At 41.1% G+C, this 24716-nt stretch overlaps 3 protein-coding genes across 7 annotated transcripts in view; 2 read left to right on the top strand and 1 right to left on the bottom strand.

The window, feature by feature from the left end:
- The window catches only part of dst (dystonin), a 145744-nt gene extending 127954 nt beyond the window's left edge, over positions 1-17790 (top strand). The window contains exons 81-94 of one of the 5 annotated variants that reach the window (XM_080740949.1): positions 545-688; positions 1287-1475; positions 1895-2024; positions 2676-2839; positions 3812-3974; positions 4241-4395; positions 4913-4987; positions 5236-5253; positions 6579-6695; positions 8556-8673; positions 12943-13133; positions 14692-14802; positions 16092-16203; positions 16640-17790. In XM_080740949.1, coding sequence (XP_080597075.1) covers positions 545-688; positions 1287-1475; positions 1895-2024; positions 2676-2839; positions 3812-3974; positions 4241-4395; positions 4913-4987; positions 5236-5253; positions 6579-6695; positions 8556-8673; positions 12943-13133; positions 14692-14802; positions 16092-16203; positions 16640-16902 — 1950 coding nt within the window. In that variant the 3' untranslated portion in view covers positions 16903-17790. Of the gene's footprint in view, positions 1-544; positions 689-1286; positions 1476-1894; positions 2025-2675; positions 2840-3811; positions 3975-4240; positions 4396-4912; positions 4988-5235; positions 5254-6578; positions 6696-8555; positions 8674-12942; positions 13134-14691; positions 14803-16076; positions 16204-16639 lie in introns of all 5 variants that reach the window. The other 4 variants (XM_080740948.1, XM_080740951.1, XM_080740950.1 and 1 more) reach the window with 4 other exon arrangements.
- Positions 17791-21203: 3413 nt separating this feature from the next.
- Positions 21204-24716, top strand: part of LOC308297342 (uncharacterized protein) — a gene marked incomplete at both ends in the record, with an annotated part of 38994 nt that continues 35481 nt past the window's right edge. The window contains 2 exons of the mRNA XM_080740755.1: positions 21204-21282; positions 22346-22469. Of these exons, the coding sequence (XP_080596881.1) occupies positions 21204-21282; positions 22346-22469 (203 nt within the window). The remainder of the gene's footprint in view (positions 21283-22345; positions 22470-24716) is intronic.
- The window catches only part of fbxo9 (F-box protein 9), a 446168-nt gene continuing 444289 nt past the window's right edge, over positions 22838-24716 (bottom strand). The window contains exon 14 of the transcript XR_013962637.1: positions 22838-22861. The gene's annotated coding sequence lies outside the window, so the exon portion shown is untranslated. The remainder of the gene's footprint in view (positions 22862-24716) is intronic.

Below are 24716 nucleotides of genomic sequence, written 5' to 3'. Positions count from 1 at the left end.
TGAGAAACACTAATTTGGGGAATGTGAAATGGCTGGATTCTCAAAGGTTTTCTAGCAGAAACTAAATGTAGAGGTCACCAATATCGGTGTAACACGAGTGATGACAATACTGCCAGCAAGTGAAGTAATCTGCGTTGTTTATGAATTCATGACAGATTACTATGCAACCAAAGTTTCTACCATTTAAGCTGTGTATATAACAAAGATTTGTGTTGGTATTATTTCATTTTTTAATGATGTGGTGAAATATGCTTCCATTCTTTTCTCATGAGGTACCGGTATGTTGTACCGTATGTTGAGTAGAAACACTTAGTACACACTGACTTCCCTACAAATGAACATGTTTGCCAGTAGAGTGATGGCTTACATTATGCTCCATGCTGATGAGTCCATAACAGACGTTATTCTTTGCCAGTGATCTCATCCAGTCCGAAATAGCCTTTCTTCATAATGATATTAAAATAGAAACAAATATTTTTCCACAGTCACATGGTAACGCTGTCTCAAATCTATCATTTCTGTTTGGCCTGCTCATGATATGAAGGAATTCATGAAGAAACTGGAAGAGAAGCGAGTGGGCCTGAACAAAGCAACCGTTTTGGGGGAGGCCATCTTGAGCATCTGCCACCCGGACTCCATCACCACCGTCAAACACTGGAACACCATCATCAAGGCCCGCTTTGAGGAGGTCTGTTCACTCACCTGTCTGCTTTGTACTAGTGTTGATTTCCTCCACTAAAACCATTACGAAAACCTTTCACTGACTACCTTTTTTCACTGACGAAAACACAATAAAAACTAAGCTATGATGATGTATATCATATCACATAAAGATTTGGTGGCCCCCCTGTAGTAACTCTGAGGACCCTCTCGAGCAGTGGTTCTCAAACCTTTTGGGCTGCAGTATCCCCTTATACTGATTTCTGAAGCAGAGTACCCCATCAAAAGTCCAGTCCTCATGCCAATATGTTCAAGATAAAACTGCACAATGGCAAATAAACATTGCTTTCTATTCAATAACAGTTGTACTAGTCAAGGTATTGATGTAATTTTGGTCTACAGATGAGCAGGTTCACACAACGTCTGTGAATGTTTTATCATTGACCATAACACTAAATACATATTCCCACGTTCTAGTTTTTTTCAAGTACCCCCTGCAGTACCCCTGCGTACCCCTACATGTACCCCCATTTTAGAAACACTACTCTAGGGGTCACAGAGAAGAAGGATGGACTGCCTGGCTTTGACCTGTGTGTATTTTTTGTTTGTTTGTTTTCCTGTACCAGGTTCAGGCTTGGGCCAGGCAACACCAGCAGCGTCTGGCTACGGCCCTCAGCGAGCTGCTTGCCACGCAGGAGCTTTTGGAGGGGCTGCTGAGCTGGCTGCAGTGGGCCGAGACCAGCCTCAACGACAAGGACAAGGAGCTCCTGCCACAGGAGATGGAGGGGGTCAAAGCCCTCATAGCAGAACATCAGGTACAGTAGAGAGGACCAAATACATCATTAGGGAGTCGTTCTGTCCAGTAAGGCTCACTGAGTTAGGTTTGGTCTCAGAGAATATCGTTAAAAATTGCCTTCATTTGCCGTAGTAAATGCAGATAAAAGATTCATTCATCTCTACTGTACTTTTATCCAATGTCTCAATCAAGTTTGGCAACTTTTTTTTTTTTTTTTCACTTTCACTTTCACATGCTTTTTCAAATTTATATTTCCATGGACATTTTCTGCACTGTAGAAGATAGACAGACTTTCATTGATCCCGCAGGGGAAGTTTGGTTGTCATTGTAGTGCAGCAACTTGTGAAACACAGGACAGATACAGCTAGGGGGGGGAAAGTAGTATAAGCAGTATAAGTCTACATTATAAAACACAAACTTAGAAACTACTTGTTGCAGGCGTTCATGGAGGAAATGACCAGGAAGCAACCTGATGTGGACATAATCACCAAAACACACAAGAGGAAGGCATTGGAGCCCCAGATGCAGTCGCACATCCCTGTGCTGGAGGGGAAGGGAAGGAATGGAAGTAGGTGCCACACGAATCCCTCATAAAGACCATGACCTGAGCCATCTGCTAGAGTGCTGAGTCACAAACATCCTTATCCTGCCCTGTTTCTCCATTATGGCCACTGGGGTGATGTCATTCCCAGGGACGTGCTGGGCCCCTGATTCAGCCCGGGAAAAAGAGTTGGAGAGGCCCTCATTTTTTTTTATATATATATTTCGTCGTTGTCGGGTGGAAACCTTATATGTGTGTATTTATCATTTTAAAATTGATTTAAACTAGTGAAAACAGCCGATCTACAAGCACACAACGCCTCGCACCGCGAGGCGTTGTGTGCTTGTAGATCTGCTGTTTTCACTACTTTTGTGCAACGGCCTTGTATGATGAAGCAGGGCTTTGCTTTGCGAAAAAATTTACAAATTTGAAACTTGGAGATACAAGGTTTCTGCCCGACTTTGTTGGCCGCACAGCCCCCAAAATGGAACGAAGGCCGACATTTTGTTTGTAATTTTTTTCCTAATGGCCGGCCTGGACCAGCCGGGAATGAACCGGCCGTTCGGGAGTTGTCCCGCTTTTCCCAATGGCCAGCACGTCCCTGGTCATTCCTAACCTATTCCTGTGTTCTCCTCTTGTTCTACTTCATGCGGTGTCGTTTGTGTTTTTCCACTGAAGGAAAACGCTCGCCCACACAAGCCATGTACCCGTCAGCCACGCACGCTCCCATCGAGACCAAGAACCCCAGAGTCAACTTGCTGGTCAGCAAGTGGCAGCAGGTGTGGCTGCTGGCGTTGGACAGGAGGCGTAAACTCAACGACGCCTTGGACAGACTGGAGGAGGTAATGGAGCAGCAAACCCACGACTAGGGCTGTCACGATATGACATTTTACATGACGATTAATTGTCACTCAAATAATTGGCGATTAACGATTTAATTGTGTTTTTGTCGTTGATAATTACATTTCTGTTTGGCTTTTAGGCTTTGAAGTTGTACATGGTAGATATGACACATAACCTAAATATACAAAGAAATTACTGACATATTTGACAACTTAATACTTTGATACTTTGATAGTGGAAATAGCCGATCTACAAGCTCACAACGCGTCGCGACGCGACGCGTTGTGAGCTTGTAGATCTGCTATTTCCACTATTTTGGACATTTTTCAACATTCACGATTATGACGATTATGACAAAATAATTGCGATAATGTCAAATAATCACGATTAGACGATTATGTAATAATTGTGACAGCCCTACCCACGACCCATAAACACTGCCTTGTAAATTAGGGCTATTAAATTTGGTTATTATCAAAGATAAAAAAAATCTATATATATATAAATAAAGAAGTAGAAGGAAATCTGTGTAATTCAGTCTGACCAGAAGCAGGGATAAAACATATCCCCACTGGTGATAAAAACCAAATACCAGAGGGGGAGATAGGGAAAGCAGAGGCATGGACCCCTCCCGAATCTACCATCTCTGTAATAATGACATTGGGGGTGTAATAATCACAGGCCAAATTACCTACCATAATTCAGCAAACACGGAGGTTCTATGATTATAGTAGTCCTGTGCGAATCCGTCATAGAACTCACAGATGTCAGGGGGTAATTTCTAAATCACCTGAGGTCCCTACATAATACTAATCCTGTGCGAATCAGGCTTTAGTTATTGTTTTGTGGAAATGCTTTGGACGATGCAGTTTTCTTTGTACATGCAAGCACATTTTCGTCAATGCACAGTGAGAGGTTTGTAGTTGTCTCGTTGACTCATGACACGTTGTCCTTCATTCTGACCTGTCCAGTTAAAAGAATTTGCCAACTTTGACTTTGACGTGTGGAGGAAGCGATACATGCGCTGGATGAATCACAAGAAGTCGCGCGTCATGGACTTCTTCCGTCGCATTGACAAGGATCAGGATGGCAAAGTCACCAGACAAGAGTTCATCGAGGGCATTCTCTCCTCCAGTAAGTAAAGTACATCATGCGTTGAGATTTTGACTTTCCCTGTGCCTTGGGTACAAAAAGTTTGAAAACTAGTTTGCTATTTAAACTATACACTGCACTGCACTGCATGCATATAACTCAAATGTAGAGCAATGTTCCTCAACCTTTTCAGGCCGTGACCCCCAAATATTAAATATGAATACCCCCTCTGGGGGTCCTGACCCACAGGTTGAGAACAAACTGCCTTAGACCTCTGCTCATTACTTAAAATTCCTGCCCCTTCCCAGAATTCCCCACCAGTCGCCTGGAGATGAGTGCTGTTGCAGACATCTTTGACCGGGATGGTGATGGATACATTGACTACTATGAGTTTGTGGCAGCTCTGCACCCCAACAAGGATGCTTACAAGCCACTGACGGACGCAGACAAAATTGAAGATGAGGTAACGTGAAGTGTATATGACCTGAAATGGAAATAATGGCTCTAGGTATGGGACGATACGCGATATTATCGTTTATCGTGATAAAAAACATTTAATTTATCGTGATATCGTCCACCGTCATGCACTGGGATCAATTCACCTTTTATTTGCCGAGCTGCATATCCGGCACCACTTAAATCCTCTATTGGTAAAAGGTACTTATAATATTGTCTTTTTTTCACTCTCTATCAAATGTCTCAAAAAATAGCCGATCTACAAGCTCACAATGCGTTGCAACGTGATGTGTTGTGTGCTTGTAGATCTGCTATTTTTTGGCAAATGTTCCGCCACCAGGATAATGGATTTTGATTATCGCGATAATATCGTAAATCGCGATTTCTTTTGTCACAATAATAGTGATATGACATTGTCATATCGTCCCATCCTTAAATGGCTCCTGGATAAAGGATCTGATCATTGCAGCAAGGGGACATGAATCCGGCTTAATTAAGTTCTCTTGTGTGTGTGTTTGTTTTAGGTTACACGTCAGGTGGCGAAATGCAAATGCCCCAAACGGTTCCAAGTAGAACAAATTGGTGCCAACAAATACAGGGTAAGGTCATTCTATCCTCCCGCTATTATTACCTGATCAAATCACTGAAACCTTAGAGACGCATCACACGTTCAGACAAAATGCTAAGTAATATGATGCACGTCAAATGTTTTGCACGCCTTGACACACCTGATAGTATAAAGTTACACGATTTCAAAACGTGGTGAAGGTAAGTGTTTGTTGAACGACAATAATGCCATATGGAGAAACCACCTAATGAATGTTTGTATTATTCCTCACATCACCAGTTCTACCTTGGAAACCAGGTACATGTGACTGCCCTCTTGTGTGTTGTCTTCTTAACGTGGTTGTGTGTGTCTAATCAAGCCTTATGGTATTGTCATTTTACCATGTTTGTTTTCCAATTAACTCTCACTGACGTTTGCAGAATGGAACTCAGAAGTAGATCAAGCACAACAAATTATCACGTCCACTGCTCTGCAAAATGTGAAGATTAATTTAATGTCATATTTCACTAAGGATTTGCCGCCTATATTATGAATGAAATATAACCATATATGAATGGAAGTACAACACAGTCCAAATTTCAAATCACTATTGTTGAGATGATTTTTTCAAGCGGCAAACAAAAACTTCATTTTATAATTACTGCATCTGCTTTTGAGTTTCAGGACATAATAATCTTAATGTAGGAACATGACTTGTATTTTTTAGTTCAGCAATTTGGAATACAATGCTTCATGTGTGCTTGGCTTCGCTGCTTTGACATCATGGGAATGATTTACCTCTACAATGGCTGACTTATGTTTGTGTAACTGACACTATTAATTTATGTTATTTGTTTTAAAGTTGGGCAAAGTTGTGTATTTTCTTTTACTTTTTTTCCCTCCTATGAATACTTTGTTTATTTTGCTTATTGAGTTGACTTATATTTAAATATTGCATGTTGCAATGTAGGATTCATTACTGGTTTGGGGATCTGGGCCACGTCTGCTGGTTTAAGAGTAGTAACGTTACTGGTGGTGAGCTGGGATAGTGGTTAACTTGCAGTAGTGTGTCCAGGGGCGTCACACCAAATTCTGGGCCCTGGGTACAAGGATTCACTGCGGGCCCCCCATGAATGTTAACTATTGAAAAACAGCAGATATACAAGCTCACAGCGCGGCACCGAGTGCCGCGCTGCAAGCTTGTAGATCTGCTATTTTTGAAAAATCGTGAAAATGTGTGCCAAGAAACCTATGTCTCCATGTCAGTGATGCTCAAACTTTTTCATGTGAAGGACCCCCCATCTCAAAATATTTCGTTCCAGGGACCCCCCAGAAGCAACATTTTTGTTACAAATGTTCACTAAAAAAATACATATATTCAAAGATTTGCACACATTTTCACGACTTTTCAAAAATAGCAGATCTACAAGCTCACAGCGCGGCACTCGGTGCCGCGCTGTGAGCTTGTATATCTGCTATTTTTCAATAGCTAAAGTTACTAGGGCCCCTCCACCTTGGGCCCTGGTAACTCAGTCCAACTTTCCTACCCCTTGTGACGCCCCTGAGTGTGTCACTCAGTATATGCACTAGTTTTTATTAATGATGTATTTTCCATCAATGAAATGAAATAATTCTTTTAACAGTTCGGTCTGGTTCACTGCTTACATGACTCCGTAATCGGCGATGAGACAATAGCAAACAGGGAAAATCAAAATCTAAACCCTCACCAACACGTTGACGTTTTGGAAAGCTGTATTCTGGTAAATAGTTATTCTTCAGCTGTTTTTTTTTTTGTGCCTATTTTTTATTTGAGATCATTGTTCAAACTCCATGCTGTACTTTGATCACACAAAATCACCAGTGGCATTGAATCATTTTGTAAAAATCATACAGAATTCAAAGACCAAAGGCCAGTTTGAGGGGAGGTTGTAACAGGCACCTGTGGAAGGGTCATCAGTGTTGTTTGGTTCATGTTTGCGTGGTGTTGCACTGTGGTAGATGACAGCGATGTGATGAGAGCCATCCCTCATGTTGCGCTTGGTGTCAGCTAACTGCATTGGTCATGCATCAACGACAATGCATCCTTTGAATACCCAGTATGATTCCTTATGTGGTAGAAACAGTGCAACTCATCGCCGAGTTGCAAGAGATTGCTGCCTGATACGTTTGTTTGATCCATGTGTTGTTGTTGTTGTTGTCATGACGTTACCTTGTCGGACGGAAAGCATGCGGCCGTGATTGTCGTGTGTGCTGTAATGATGTTGTCGTCTAAACTAAGCAACAGTCAAATCCAACTGGCTGACTTCTCTCATTTGTCATCTCATGAACTTGGCAATTCACCTCCCATATCAGGCAACAAGCCTGATAAACCCTGAGTGTAAAGCTTTCGAAAAATCATGCAGACAGAGGAGACACATTGCTAAAAGGAATTATGTTAAACCAGTGGTTCTCAACCTTTTCAGGCCACGACCCCCAAAATAATCATATTTTAACTGGGGACCCCCAACCCTGACGAGGACTAAGAGTTGAGGCATTACATTTCGGCGTTGTGAGCATATAGATCGGCTATTTTCACAATTTCAGCCTCTAATATTTGACAATTTGGCCAATGTTTAATTTGTCATTTTAGAGTTATTAAAAAGTCCTTAAATTGTCACTTTAGAAATGTTAAATGTTATAACTTTATGTTGTTTTGTTTACTGTTGAGTGAGAAAACAACATTGCACATTAAGTTAATCATCTGGGGACCCCCAAAATAATATGGGGACCCCCCTGGGGGTCCTGACCCACAGGTTGAGAACCACTGTGTTAAACTACTATTTTATATGTCTCTTCCTCTGTTTGCCTCAAACATTACTATTTGATACAGAATTCCAGGACAAGCCTCTATCTTTTGGGATGGTGAAGGCAAAAACATTATACGATACTGCCCCCTGGTGGTATGATGAATTGCCTTCAGTCTAATGATCTTTCTTAACAGGCTCAGCCTACTCTGCTGTAGGACCTGTGTGTAGCATACATTCATAGACTGGAGCCAAATACTGGTTGCAGAATATTCTCTAAACTCGTCATTTTGTCCAACTACACACATTTGACCCCTTCATTGGGCAGGATTATGATTCCCTCATAATCCCTTAAGGCTTTGAATAACACACCAATGGTTGTGGACAAAATTTCCAGTTATACATTATACTCACACAAACACATTGAGAAGTGTAAAAAAAGAAAAGAAAACATAAAACAGTTGGATTGACCCTCATGTTATTTGTGTCTTTGAGAATGAAAACTTGATGGTGTTGTGTCAAAATCCTCTGTGTCTATATATATCTGTAATATCTGTAATACAATAAGAAAATCCTAAATTACATTCATAATGTAAAGTTGTTCATCCCTGCATGCAAATGACGTAATTTTTTTTGAAACGTTATAATTGTATCATAATTGATCAAAGTAGATCAAAATCAAAGCTAAATCATAGTAATGAAATCAACTCCCCATATCAGTCTAGACTAGTCTCAAGTATTGCATAGCTTCCAGACAGGTGAGGAAAGTGTTCAAGCCAAGTGTGGGGTGACGTTTCACACTTTGCCCTCTGTCTTGCTCCCCCCTTCCCGCCGTAGTTCGGAGACTCCCAGCAGCTCCGCCTGGTGCGTATTCTGCGCAGTACCGTCATGGTGCGCGTGGGAGGAGGCTGGATGGCTCTGGACGAGTTCCTGGTGAAGAATGATCCCTGCCGAGGTAAGGTCACGCCCATGAGGTCACGTTGCAACACGGGGCTGCTTCAGTGGTGGGAAAAGTACTCACAGTAAAAGTATCAATAAACCCTTTTGCAAATCCCGCCCCATTCTGCCCTGTTACTATGATGGGACATTAACCCTGGGCAGATTGTTTTTATAGTGGAAGTGGATGGGATTTTTTTCCCCTTCATAGCCTCATTACAGCTATATAAAGTACCAAAGGAAAAACACCTAGGTGATATTAATAAAAAGGGAAGACAAAGGTACAGTAGTTACATTGCAAAACAGGGGATTTACCCGAAAATATATGTTTTAATTTGTTTAATCCCAGTGGGACAGAATCCTCTTTGCAGATTATTTTATAGTGGTAGTGGATGGGAATTTTTTTCCCTTCATAGCCTCATTACAGCTATATAAAGTACCACAAAAAACACATCTACGTGATATTAATAAAAAGGGAAGAAAAAGGTACAGTAATTACATAGCAAAACAGTAGTTTTCCCCCGAAAAATAAATGTTTTAATTAGTTTAATCCTCTGGATCAGAGATAGAAAGAGAAGCGCATTGCATCTTGGGTACTAGGAAGAGGACAGAGAGAATGTTTCTCCTCACATAATAGGCTGGCTTTTCGTAATTCTGCCCATTTAAATTATATGTACCCAATCGTGACTCTTAGACCATTGATAAGGTACATGTGAACTAGTTTGTTGAAGCTTATTCATTATGATGAGCGAGATCGCTTGACGCTTGCCGTCGCTATCACCGTACCGGCCGATCTCCGTGTCGCGCACTGCGGACAGTTCTTGAAAGACGCATTCAACATTCTCCACTGCACAAACTCCACCCCCGATAGCAAAAAGTGAATGTTTTTTTCTGGTTGGCCAGTCAGGGAGTCTCAGGGACCAATCAGAAGGCTGACAAACGGTCTATTAGGGCTGTCACGATTTTGACATTTTACATGACGATACATTTTCACTTAAATAATTGTGATTAACGATTTAATTGCGTTTTTGTTGTTAACAATTACATTTCTGTTCGACTTTTAGGCTTTGAAGTTGCACATGGTAGATATGACACATAACCTAAATATACAAAGAAATTACTGACATATTTACTGACATATTTGATAACTATACTTAAAAAAAGAACATTGATAGTGGAAATAGCCGATCTACAAGCTCACAACGCGTCGCGATGCGACGCGTTGTGAGCTTGTAGATCTGCTATTTCCGCTATTTTTGTCTTCTTTTTTTTTTATATATGAACATTTTTCAACATGGAAATGATTATGACGATTATGTAATAATTGTGACAGCCCTAGTATCAATACTGCAATGTAGAAATACTCTGTTACAAGTAAAACTCCGGAAAATAAAACATTTCTTGGAGTAAAAGTACAAAAGTATTGGTATCAAAAATGAAGAAAATGTTAAAAGTTTTCAAATGTATAAAAATCTTTTGAAAATAGCAGACCTACAAGCTCATAATGCGTTGCATCACACGAGTCTCGCAACGCATTGTGAGCTTTGCAACGCATTGTGACGCATTGTGAGCTTGTAAATCGGCTATTTTTAGTACAATATTTGGATCCGAGATGTAGTGGAGTAGAAGGAAAAGTATTGGGAATTGGAAATACTCAAGTAAAGTACGAATACCTCAAAACTGTACTTAAGTACAGTACTTAAGTACATACAGTACATTAGTTACTTTCCACCACTGGGGGTACTTAATTGCAAATTGCAGCAAATGCCTGGTTAAGAATGATTGCATTATTTATGACACCGTGTCCATAAAAGACAGATTTTGTATTTGTGTCGGTACAATGAGTTTTTGTACTTGAAGAGTAGAAATGGTCTGTTCATTATTAACTGATCTTGATGTTTTAGGAGGGTAAATACTGTATAAACCATAGGCTTGTTCTGATCCTTCTGACAATTCCTAGAAATGTGTTCACAATTGACTACCTGTATTTGGAGATAACACACTACAGTACATTACAGTACATGTGATTAACGGTAATAAGTACATAATGTGAGGCTCTTTTATGGAAGTGTATTACTATGACCCTGTTTCTGCTTTCTACAGAGATGTTGTGTTTTCTTGCTAAACATCTGGAACGTTGTATCATTTCTATGTCATATCGTTTCTTCTAGTTCATCACCACGGGAGCAAAATGTTGCGCTCGGAATCAAACTCTTCAATCACTCAGTCTCCTATAGGTTGGCAAATCACACACTTTCTGTCCTTGCTCCATGACCCCACTGACGGTGGTATGTGTGTCGGCACATCCGAGAGTGTGTGCTTGTGTTTGTGATCTCACAGAGAATGGTGTTCCATTACAACAAGTCCATTCACAGTGGAAGTGCATTTCACTGTGGATACGATGTCATGCATGCTGTCTCATCATGTTGTTGAGTTGCTCAATACACCTGTGGATCTAAACCTCTCTCTCTCTCTCTCTCTCGCTCTCTCTCTCCTCTCTCTCTCTCTCTCTCTCTCTCTCTCAATTCAATTCAATTCAATTCAATTCAATTCAATTCAATTCAATTGGCTTTATTGGCATGACATTTTACAAATGTTGCCAAAGCACAAATACAATTATGACAAACAACAAACAATATAACAATATATATATATCAATGAAATTACAGTACATAAAGGAGATGGTGCGGTAAAGTAAACATAATGGTATACAGTATATGTGTCCTACTGGTTGTCCCTTTTCTTGTGACAGGAATTTACATATTTTGCAGCTAAAACTGCACATTCTTTCTGTTCTCCCAAAAGGAATGGCAATTTCTGCCTTTATGTCATACTTCTGAATTCTGGGCAAATTCTTTAAATTTTTGGGAAGAATTCCTCCCTAATGTTTGTGTATTTTTTACGTTGTGTTAGGAAGTGTAATTCTGTCTCTACTGCTCCCTCATCACAATGAGGGAGCCTCTCCTCTCTGGGCAGCCAGGTCTGTCTGTGTCTGCCCTTCTCTATCTTTCTCTCTCTCTCTCTCTCTCTCTCTCTCTTTCTCTCTCTCTCTCTCTCTCTCTCTCTCTCTCTCTCTCTCTCTCTCTCTCTCTCTCTCTCTCACACACTCAGCATGTCACAAGCAGTTCTGTACACAACCTCTTTTTACAGTGTTGTTTTCACATTTTGCTTGACAATCACGCTGTTTTATTAAGATAATTTACAGTAACTGACTCAGGTCTGGCTTAGGTTGTAAGCTACACTATTTTGTTTGTATGATGACAAGTTGCTTCGCCAAGGAGTTCCAAAAAAACAAAAACAAATTGAAATGTCAGTCTTTGCTAAGATTATGAATTGGATTGCTTATTCTTTGATGATTCGACTTACAGTAATGAGTGATGCGAAAACGTTTAATTTATTCTGTGTTGTCATATCTGACTGTTTCCTCCTGCAAATAGCGTTTTCCATTCTGTTCTCATTTGATATCTCCTAGATTTGGACGCTACGGCTGCCAAGCACTGTTACTTTTGGATTTATTTGGATTTCTAAGCTCTTATAAAACCAAACAAAGCAGCATTGCTTGTTTTGGTTGATGCTGTTTATTGTGCTACACAGCTGCAGCCGTGTTTTTGATGGCATTCGTTTGACAGAAACAAACATGCATGTGTTTTACCATTCATTCACTGTGTTTCATTATTTGCATAAACCCACATTTCAGCAAAACGTGGGTTATTCTTAGTTGTGCGCGGGTGTTGCGCACCAATACAAGCTCATAGCGCTTGTAGGGACGATAATCGATACTATCATTTATCGTGATAAAAAACACTCACAATAATCGTATCGTGGAGATTTAAACTTATATCCCTCTATAATTGGTAAAGTTATGGAGGGTTTAAATGGAAATATCATACTTTATACAGTCTCTTTTTCACTCTCTATCAAATCTCTTAGCCAAAAAATAGCCGATCTACAAGCTCAAAACGCGTCGTTGTGAGCTTGTAGATCTGCTATTTTTTGGCAAATGTTCCACCCCAGGATAATGGATGTTGGGGATATTTTGATTATTGCGATAATATCGTAAATCGCAATTTCTTTGGTCGTGATCATCGTGACATGAAGTTTTCATATCGTCCCATCCCTTGCGCGCGCAACTAAGTATAACCCAGGCTTTACCCACATTTGTTTTTATTCATTCCAAATACCCAGCTTTATGTAAAGCAGAACCTGGCTGTCCATCCACATGCTTTTAAACCGTACTGTATGGTATGTTAGTGTTTATAGTCTACTCATTGTGAACATCGTCTCTTAGCTAAAGGCAGGACCAACATGGAGCTGCGGGAAAAGTTCATCCTCCCAGAAGGCACCACCCAGGTGATGGCGAGCTTCCGCTACCGGGGTCGAAGGTCGCGGCCGTCGTCCCGAGGATGCTCGCCGACCAGGTCCAACTCCAGCCACAGCTGCCCCGCCCCGGCAAACCCAGTGGCCACCAGTACCCCCAAAGTAAGTCATTCCACTCGGAAGCAAGTTAAAGTATAGTATGCTGTAGGGCATTCACGAATAGTGATTTTTAGTATTCGAATTATTCGACCTCAAAGTATTCGAATAGTCGAATATTTGACAGGACTGGCCAAACTGTCAAATATTAAGTAAGCAAGAAGCGAACATTGTGAAAATAGCCGATCTACATGCCGCCTCGCGTTGCGAGGCGTTGTGAGCATGTAGATCTGCTATATTCACAATTGTTATCTGCGGAACCGAGTCAAATTAAATGTAATACATACAATTCCAAGTGCTTTTCAGGGTGGGGTCCCCAGTTCAAATATGTTTATTTTGGGGGTCACAGCCTAAAAAAATTTGAGAACCCCTGGTATAGAGCATTACTGTAACAAATTAATCTACCAGGGGCATTGACAACTCTTTATTATGACTTCCTATCTAGCCAAGCTTTATAAACTATATCTTTTTTAAAGAGAAAACAATAAAATAAAATAAGCGAATATTCGACTTCGGTGAACAACGTCGAATAGTGACTTTGATATTCGAATGTTCGAATATTCGAATATTTGGTGAATGCCCTAGTATGCTGTAGTTTTAAGACTGGGGGCGCATTCGTCTCTTATGGCGGCAAATGCACAGGACTTCAGAAAAGTCATGAGTCATCAGTCATACACATCGAATATTCCCAACCATGTTTTCTTTCAGTTGTTTCCCTTTGTCCTCCTCGTATCATTTTGTTGTGGTTTTCTGTGTTGTAGTTCATGTTCCTTCACTTCCTGTAGTTTTTATGTTTATTTTTTTAAGGGGGATGAAACCCTATGGCTATTTTGTATTTTGTTTTCCGCTTCAGGTTAAAAACTACAGAGAGAAAACATGACAGGCTGCATGTACGCAGCAACATAAGCAACATGCAGCTGCATCTAATATGATAATGGGTGTGTCAGATTTAGGTGCATTATTGTCTTTTATTATTGCAATGTAGAAATACTCTGTTACAAGTAAAAGTCCAGAATTCAACATGTACTAGAGTATAAATACAAACGTATTGGTATCAAAATGTACTTAAAAGTACCAGAAGTAGAAAGTACTCATTATGCAGAAAGTCCATTTCACAAGAATTCAAAGATCTGCAAGTTCACAATGTGCAGCAATGCAACGTCTTGTGAGCTTGTAGCTCAGCTTGTATTTTCAAATGGCTGAAATGGGCTGAAGTGGTAAATGCATGTTTTGTAATAATAATCTACAATAATCTACAGTAGTAACTAAAGGTTTCAAATAATTGTAGTGGAGTAAAAGTACAATATTTGACTCTGAGATGTTGTGGATTAGAAGTAGATGTACTGAGAATCCTGTCAACTAGTATAATAGGGTTTAACAAAATGATGTTAGCTGCAGTTGCGTTGCTAACTAAGCTGCCATGTTTTTAATCTACTTGTAGTTTTTAAACCTGAAAACCAGGGAACAAACTACAGAATCAGCCTATACTTTTGGGTATCATGCCCCTTTTGATTTCTCCATGTGAATCCATGTCTGTGTGTTTTGATTTGCCGTTGTTCCTCAGACTTCCCAACAAATAAGCCGCAATTATGATAAGCCATGGCTTACAAACATCAAACCCTCCAGTCCTCTTAAATCATCAGACTCCTTTGAGAGCCAGGGCTCCTCCTCCGAGGTATAGTGAACAAGAATCCAACGTCTTGTGGGAAACTTCCAATGTCTTGACCTAACAACTGCCTCCTTCCAGCCAGCTGAAATCCAATAAAAAAAAAAAAAAATCAAAAATAGCAGATCTACAAGCTCGCAGCGCGGCACTCGGTGCCGCGCTGTGAGCTTGTAGATCTGCTATTTTTGATTTTTTTTTTCACCTCTGTGAACAACTGATATGTCATCAATCACGCTTCATTTAATTATTCCACGCTTTGCTCTGCAGCGACTGTTGTACGATGAATAGAGAAAATAGCCGATATATACAGTATGCTCACAATGCGAGGCTATATTAGTTATTGAAATTGCATAATTTGATTCATTTTGAAATATATTTATAATTTCCTTTAAAGTTTTTGAAAAGAAAAAAATAATAATAATCAAAACGTTGAACAGAGTTGTTTCAGAGGTTGCGTGGCACTGCATTACATAGAGATTTCAGTTGGAACGGAACATAATCAAGTACTAACCGAGTGTCTACCATAAGTCTTTGCCTGAGAAACTAACTCCTGTAACACAGCATATGAACAGAGCTTTTTTGTTTTCGTTTTTTTATGCGTCTAATATTGCTTATCAAACTACACAATTTTACCATGCTGAGGATATTAACCACTTGAACCCTGGCATTCACATTCTGGGGGGGGGGGGACATTAGCCAAACATAGTTGGGCTCCAAGCTCACAACGTTGTGAGCTTGTAGAGATTTGGTGAAAATGGAGGCAACAAAGTATTGAGGGCTTGAACCCCATTAAGACCTGAGGCCGATTCTTATGCCTTCTAAATCAGTAGTTTTTTTGTGGCCAAGGACCCCCAAATTGATATATGTATGGCCGCGGACCCCCATCTGAAAATGTTTTGGCCAGGGACCCCCCCTCCCCCAGAAGAGAAGATTTGTGTTAAATGATTCTAATCTTTCAAGATTTTGTTCAAAAAATACCAGATGTACAAGCTCGTATAACTGAGCATGTATATCTGCTATTTTCGAATAGGCAACTCTAAAATCTAAAATGAAACAGATGCTTTCCCGGTCTTATGTGGTTAACCGCTGTGCATGGGAAGAAATGATAAAGCCTGTTGATGAGGTTGAAAAAACTAAAAAAACGAAATCAATAACGGTTGCAATATAGGTGTTTAACAGTATCCATGCTTTTGCCATGAAGGGATGATTCTTCTTTCATGTTGATTAAAGGGTCGGCCATTGATATCATATGAGAGTGGTAATGGAAGCCCTGTGTCTTGCAGGGTACACCGGTTCAGGGCAGCAAACTACGTCTTCCTGGATACTTGTCAGGAAAAGGCTTCCAGTCTAGTGAGGAGGGAACGTTGATCAGCGCCGCTGTGATGAAGGCCCGAGCACAGACAATAGGAGGTGAGTAATCCTCATCTTCATGATATCATATTTTCCTTGGACCTGTTCTACTGTAGCTTAACTGGTTAGTTTGCATACAGTATATTGTACATGAACATACGTATATTATTTGTACATACATCAGATATTTAACCACTTGAACTGTCAATACTTAATAAACATGACCTTTCACTCTGTATTTAGTCTGCTCTTTTTACTCTCTACACAAAACCTTGTTGCCAAAAATAGCTGATCTACAAGCTAATTGTAGTTCGGCTATTTTTGGCTAAAGTTCTCAGAATATGGGCACTAGGGTTCAAGTGGTTAATATAAAACACACTCAAAGACTTGGAGGACCCCCTGTAGTATTACTCTGAGCCTGAGGACCCCTTAGGGGTCACAGACCACCTGTTGAAGACCCCTGATCTAAACGGTTTCTTGCGATCTGTCTCCACAGAGTCCAGGAAGAACAACAGTCGACCAGGAAGTAAAGCCGGCAGCAGAGGAAGCAGCCGCAGGGGAAGTGACGCCTCCGACTTTGACATCTCGGACATCGCGTCGGTGTGCTCGGACGCCGGCTCCGAGACCGGCGGGGACTGTAGCCGAGCAACGCCGCGCTCCGCCTCCTCCCGGCAGCAGGGGGGCAAACCCTCCAAGATCCCAACGCCCCAGCGGAGAAGCACCCCCACTAGCAAGCTCGCCAAAGCACCCAAACGATAGTCGGCCATCTCGACAAGGAAAAGGTCACTCCTCGAGACAAAAAAGAAGACTGGAGATACTGATGAACTTACAGACTGCAAACATTGTTGAGTGTTATTTAAATTGTCCATGAAGATGTAAAATATTCTGTTGAGAGAACATATGGTTTAATATTATGTGAGAATGGGATGTCATTGGCCTTGTGTATTTTTGTCTTAATGTATTTTATTTGTGAATAATGTCAAGTTTGGTATTATTATTTTATTTTATTGAAGCGAAACCTGCAGAGGTTCGAAAAATACGAAGAAGAGAACAGAACTTGGGGAGAAAAAGAAAACGACACTGTATGGTAAAACCTTTGTACACTAATGAATGACAGCGTGCAGGGCTTGCACTCTAAAAAAGTCACGCCTGATTTCTGCTCCGTCACGACGACGGAGCACAAATGAGGCCTTACTGAATGTACTGTAATGTCTGTAATGCTGACGTGTGGGCCAGGTGGGGCGTCACGGAACCCCTGAGTAGCACTGCATTTAACTGTCTATTTAAAGTCCTACGATATACACCCGACGTGCATTTAAAGGGCAATACACCATACTAGTAAAGTCTAGTAAACGCTGCAAAATAACCTAAAAGATAAAAACACTACTGAAGGCAATTTCACGCAGAAATCCCTTTATCGTTTAAGCTTTGCAGTCCTCGGCAAATGCAGCCCCCCCTTCTTTTTCTTTGGTCGGTTCAACGGCATCATGCGCATATTGACCTTGAAGATGTGACACTCCAGCCCTAAGTAGACATTCTTTAGTGCATCCATGTCAGTGTATGATTACTTTTGGTAGAGCTGAAATGATTACTGTAACATATTTGTAATAAACCTGCTTGCGGAAAGCTACCAAGTCATACTGATAAGATGTAGTCCACTGATTTGTCTGTTCACGTGTACTCTCTCTCTCACTCTCTCACTCTCAATCTGTCTCGCTCTCTTTCTCTGTGGTACCAAAGCTTTTTCAAGGTTGTCAAGGACCCCCAAATTAATATGTATTTGGCCAGCAGGGAACCTCATCAGAAAATATTTTCTGCCAGGGACCACCATACAAGATTTTTTTTAAATGTTTTAAAAATATTCGAAAATGTTCAAATTTTTCAAGATTTAAAAAATGATTACCAGATGTATAAACTACAGTATACTGTATATATCTTAATTCTATAATAACTAGCTTAGCTGGGGACCCCCTAGAACCCCCTCAGGGACCCCTTGTGGTCCACAGACCCCACTTTGAGACCCGCTGCTCTCTGTATCTCTGTACTTGCTCTTTCCCTGCTCTCTTCCTCTAGGAGTCTAGTGTGTGTGTGTGTGTGTGTGTGTGTGTGTGTGTGTGTGTGTGTGTGTGTGTGTGTGTGTGTGTGTGTGTGTGTGTGTGAGTGTGTGTGTGTCCATGCCTGTTATTTCCCATAAATCATGTGTGCATGCATGGGGTAGGAGAGAATCCAGGCGGGATTGAGCACTCTATGGATTATGGCTGCTGTATAGATAGAGTGAGACTGAAAGCAGCAGTCGTCATCATGGGGTAATGTGAGGTCACTGGCTATAATCCTCTGTGAAAACCCTGCACTGTAATTTAGGGCAGTGGTTCTCAACATGTGGGTCGGGACCCCCAGGTGGATCCCCAAATTATTTTGGGGGGTCCCCACATGATTAACTTGATGTGTAATATTGTTTTCTCACTCAACAGTAAACAAACAGACATAAGTGGCTATCTGAACATTTCTAAAGTGACAATTTAAGGACTTTGTAATACCTCTAAAATGACAAATTAAACATTGGACAAATTGTCAAATATTAGAGGCAGAAATTGTGAAAATAGCTGATCTACATGCTCACAATTGTGAGTTGTGAGCATGTAGATCTGCTATTTTCACAATAGAACCGTGTCATGCAAAATGTAATGCCTCAACTCTTAGTGCTCGTCAGGGTTTTGGGGGGACAGGGGGGTCCCCAGTTAAAATATGATTATTTTGGGGGTCGGGGGCTGAAAAGGTTGAGAACCACAGATCTAGGGCAGTAGGTCTATTGTTGAATTCAAACAATGACGTCAATGTGCTCACTCAAGTGGGTAAAGGCCGCCATATCTACCGATTATACATTTATTATCGCAAATGATAAAACTATCATATTTGTGCATTTATCAATATGGCACTAATTCAGTTGTAGTATGTAGAATTTACCTTAGTCCTTATGCTCCAATCCACTCAGTTGTTCTGCATTCAAAGGCTGCTCAGCTCTGAGTGGAATGTTTGCAGGTCATGTGGGGCCTAGCTGTGACATACCACATCTTTCTCTTAAAACAGTGCATAACTTCCCTGGGAAAACCATCACTGAAGAACTACTGTACGTCTGGCTTTTGGAGGAAATACAATCCAAGTTGTAACAGTATAAGCATGAGCAAAGGAAACTTTGCAACATGCTACTGTCATTAAACGAACTGTTACAAGACGTACACTATGTGAAAATATTACTTATACATTTTTCATACATATTGGGCCTTTTAATTTATTTCAAATGACAACTTTTGCCTTGTTTTATACTTTGTCATACAAAGGTGTCGCACAAACATAGGAACATTTGTCAATCTATAGGCTTACAATGTGCATTTGTGAGCTTGTAGATCGACTGTTTTATGCTTTTATTTTCAAAAATGTTTTTTTTTCTTTTTTCCCGTTTACCTATAAATGACCTGCCCAAAATAGACATGCCTGGTTCAAAGTAGATAAACTGACTTTTGAATGCATCCAGGCCTTTCTCCAAAATATTCTCGGCTATCTTTTCCCCCGTTTCTCACAATAAAAGACACGTCCGTGTCAAAATGAACGGCCTGCTATTCTACCCGCCCTGTTACTTTCTACACATGAAATATCTTTGACGCCCAGACTTTGCTACCTTACAGCGAAACGGTTGGACTGGGTATGAACTGGGCCTGTGGGAGAGGCCAGATCCAGGGGCGTCACACCAAATTCTGGGCCCCGGGTACAAGGATTCACTGCGGGGCCCCTGTGCTTTAACTATTGAAAAATAGCAGATATACAAGCTCACAGCGCGGCACCGAGTGCCGCGCTGCGAGCTTGTAGATCTGCTATTTTTGAAAAATCATGAAAATCTTTGAATATTTCAAATCCTTCTGAGGTTTTTTGGAAAAACCTATGTTTCTATGTCAGTGGAGCTCAAACCTTTTCATGTGAAGGACCCCCAAAATGGTATGTATTTGGCCACAGACCCCCATCTCAAAATATTGAGTTCCAGGGACCCCCCAGAAGCAAAATTTGAGTTACAAATGTTCGCTTAACAAATACATATATTCAAAGATTTGCACACATTTTCACGACTTTTCAAAAAATAGCAGATCTACAAGCTCGCAGCGCGGCACTCGGTGCCGCGCTGTGAGCTTGTATATCTGCTATTTTTCAATAGCTAAAGTATAAAATAATGAAGGCCCCTCCACCACCTTGGGCCCTAGTAACTCAGTCCCACTTTCCTACCCCTTGTGACGCCCCTGGCCAGATCCCCTGGGGGCCAAAGGTGGAGTGGAGATCCAGGGTCAGGTTCCCCAGGGACCCAAGACGTCTGTCTGGCTTGAATGGACCTCCTGTTCAGCTCAAAGACTGGCCCCGGGATGACACTTTAGACCTGGATATACTGCATCACCACCGCAGCGACTGTAAAACATCCATCTGCAGCCTCCCTTTTGGAGTAATATGTGAGTATTTCTCAAGTTCTTTGACATCGTGCCGAATGCAGATTTGTTGTGATGACAGCAGAAAAAGGATGATGAGCTCTATTTGGCTGATCAAACGTCACTTAGCCAATGACAATTCTGACGATCTGTTTTGATTGTGTTTAATATATAGAAAACGATCATTTATTTAAATGATACCTTTGATTTATTGAAACGTGATATTGTCAATTGCATATTTTGTGTTTGATGTAAATGCTATAAGGAAGGAATATTTATTACTACGGTCATTAGTTGTCAAAGTTTCATGGTGAAATCTAGAGGCGTATGATGTAGTGTAATTTCTTCCAGCAATGTATTTGATTGAATATGGGATTTGTTGTAGGAAGATGTTTCTCATCATCACAGGATTTTAGATTTTAACCAAAATGTTATTATTTTAATTATATCATGACTTTTATTTTTCCTTTTCTTCAGTCAGAAAATTCTGTTTTATATAATTTTGCAGTAAAAAAAGTTCAGATGGATTTCAAACGTGATTTACCCAAATTATTGTTGCAGGCCCTTATAACTCCTGACTATCAGAATTTGAAAATGCCGGCCATTAAACAAATGCTGGTGTTCTCTGTACTGCTTTCTATCTGGGAAGTGACACAGTGCCAAAAGTTACCAAGTAAGTCTTCTTTACAGCTTTTATCTTGCATTTAAAAAAGTACAAAAAAACAAACAAACCAAACAGTACCTTCTTGATTTACTTTACTTAACTTTAAACATGGCTACAGTATATCTTGTGGCTAACCAGATATAGGCATAAATGACATGCATTTACCAGGTTGATGCCACATATAAAAGGTGAATCAATGTTGTTCCACAGTATGCCCAGCAGATGTCAGCATTTACTCATAATACATGTTCAGCTGTTAGTGACATCATTCCGCCACCCACCCTTCAGGACCTCAAAGAGAAGACCTTGATCATGTCAACCTGAGCTCATGCAAATTGCACAGTTTCTAATGTGTTCTCAGACTAACTGTGTGATTGTAATTCATGGCACTTCATAAACATTTTAAATGTCACTGACGTTATTACTGCTGATGTATTATAGGGCATTCACGAATAGTGATTTTTAGTAGGCCCTATTCGAATTATTCAACCTCAAAGTATTCGAATAGTTGAATATTCGACAGGATTGGCCAAACTGTAAAATATTTAGTAAGCAAGAGGCGAACATAGTGAAACATTGTGAAAATAGCCGATCTACATGCTCACAACGCCTCGCAACGCGAGGCGTTGTGAGCATGTAGATCTGCTATTTTCACAATATTTATCTGTGGAACCGAGTCACATAAAATGTAATACCTACAATTCCAAGTGCTTGTCAGGGTGGGGGTCCCCAGTTCAAATATGTTTATTTTGGGGGTCACAGCCTAAAAAGGTTTCAGAACACCTGGTATAGAGCATTAACAAATTCATCCACCAGGGGCATTGACAACTCATTCTTATGACTTCCTATCCTATTACGACTTCCTAGTTTTATAAACTATATATTAAAAAAAAAAAGCGAATATTTTACTTTGGTGAACAACGTCGAATAGTGACTTTGATATTCGAATATTTGGTGAATGCCCTGTACAATTGAGAAATCATCCATCCCTTCTAGATACTGATGTAATCAATAATAACATTTTCTCACTTCAAAGAAATGTGAAACTAAAGCTCAGTGTTTGTGGTGTGAGGTTTTGATCTCCTGGAGGGGTTCCGCGTGTCCGAGTCCAGAGGTGTCAGGAGAGTGAATGGATCCGAACCCGAGGCCGTGGCTTACCGCGTCAACCCTTCCATCCACCTCCGCAAGACCATGAGGTAGCCTACTAGTAGCCTAGCTGCATGAGCCCACTCACATGCAGGGGCGTCACAAGGGTTTGGAAAGTGGGACTGAGTTACTGGGGCCCAAGGTGGAGGGGCCTTAATAACTTTATCTATTGCAAAATAGCAGATATACAAGCTCACAGCACGGCACCGAGTGCCGCGCTGCGAGCTTGTAGATCTGCTATTTTTGAAAAGTTGTGAAAATGTGTGAAAGTCTTTGAATATATGTATTTTTTAAGCGAACATTTCTAACTCAAATTTTGCTTCTGGGGTCCCTGGAACTAAACATTTTGAGATCGGGGTCCGTGGCCAAATGCATATCATCTTGGAGGTCCTTGACATAGGTTTCTTGCACACATTTTCACGATTTTTCAAAAATAGCAGATCTACAAGCTCACAGCGCGGCACTCGGTGCCGCGCTGTGAGCTTGTATATCTGCTATTTTTCAATAGTTAACATTCATGGGGGGCCCGCAGTGAATCCTTGTACCCAGGGCCCAGAATTTGGTGTGACGCCCATGCTCACATGGACATTACAGACATCTTGATTCAAATTTATTGACAATTCAGTGTATCGCATGCAGGGGTCTTCATCAGGGGGTCCGGGACCCCTGGGGGGTGCTCAGAGATACTGCAGGGGGGACCGCCAAATCTTTGTCTGATCGGAGCACCCCTAGCTTGTTCTGGGAGCAACATTAGCCAGAAATAGCAGATCTTGTAGATTGTCGGCGAAGAGGTTTGGTGTAGAGTGGACCTACAGGGGAAAAAAGATCGGATCAAGTACCGAGCCAAAGGTCAAACATGGGTTTAAGTCGTTAAATGTCTGAAAACACACATTTGACATGAATCCAATATGTGTAGTGGTGGTGGGTCCCTGCTGAGGGGTCCTTGGCCTGAGAAATGTTGAAGACCCCTGATGTGTCGTGTTTCATATACTGTAGGCCTACAGCATGTCAACTATGCAAATGTGCAAAAACAAGATATTGTGCAACCAACCACTTTCAACCTGGCCTCCATCACTAGGGTGGCCCTATAGCTGAGTGGGCGTCGACTAGAGGCTGCCTGCTAATCAGGAGGTCACCGGTTCACCTCCAGGCCAGCCCATGTGTATATGTTGACGTGTCCCTGAGCAAGGCACTTAACCTCTAAAATAGCAGATCTACAAGCTTGCAAGTACAGTACAGTAGGCCTACGTAGTACATTGCGAGTTTGTGGATAGGCCATTGTTGGAGTGGTGGAACTGCTCCCAACGAATGGCTTTGTCTGTCCCTAACTATCTATGTCCATCCTCATTAGTATGAACTTTGACCCACTTTGACCGAGTGGCCTAGAAGAGCCTTGTATTAGAGAGAATCGCGCCACTCCTGTTCAGTACAGTACCATACACAGTACAGTACAGTACAGTACAGTACAGTACAGTACAGTACAGTACAGTAAAGTACAGTACAGTACACCCCCCCCCCCCCCCCCACACACACACACACACACACACACACACACACACACACACACACACACACACACACACACACCACACCACACCCCCCACCACCACCCCCAACCAACCTTTACCAAAAATCATACAAATTTGAAACTTGGAGATACCAGGTTTCTGCCGGCAGTGACGATATATTGCAAACCTAAGCTAATCTTTCCCCTTTACTTTGCCAATGGGTGTTGGCCAATATCTTCATTGCCTCCCAGCCATCTGCAATGTTTATTTCCAAGTAAGGTTTTTGACGCAGGCCGTTTACACTGAATCTTATGAGCCTTTTTCAGTTGACAGTCAGACATGGAGAGAACCAGAGGTTTCAGTGGCCATAATTAATGTGCACACTCGATCCTTGAATAACCCATTAACAAGAGTTTGGCAAAATGTACAAGTAATTACATGTTGTATACACTTTTGTTTTTTACTTAATCAACACAGTGGGTGAGAAGATGGCACTTTCCATTTGTCCTGCATCCATGTGCATTGATTCTCCATTGGCACAAGACGATTGATATGTTTACGTCTTCATGCCTAGCTGATGTCTCTCCCGCTGCCCGCGAGGCACGGAGCGCCATTAATCAGTCCTTTTTGTTTTGTCTTTTCCATTTGCGTCCATGCCAGCGAAGATGTCCTCAGTGAACCTTGTCTGCATGACAAACGAGCGATGCTCTGTGTATGAAGTGGGAAATATGCATTACTGTAAATCAAGTGCAAGTTAAACAAACACAAAATGGTGTTGAATGTCTCAGC

This window comes from Nannobrachium achirus (assembly GCF_963921795.1).
Source record: "Nannobrachium achirus genome assembly, chromosome: 13".
Classification (NCBI taxonomy): Eukaryota; Metazoa; Chordata; class Actinopteri; order Myctophiformes; family Myctophidae; genus Nannobrachium; species Nannobrachium achirus.
The sequence above is the reverse complement of the archived record's forward strand: the minus strand, read 5'-3'. Positions and strand labels throughout refer to the sequence as shown.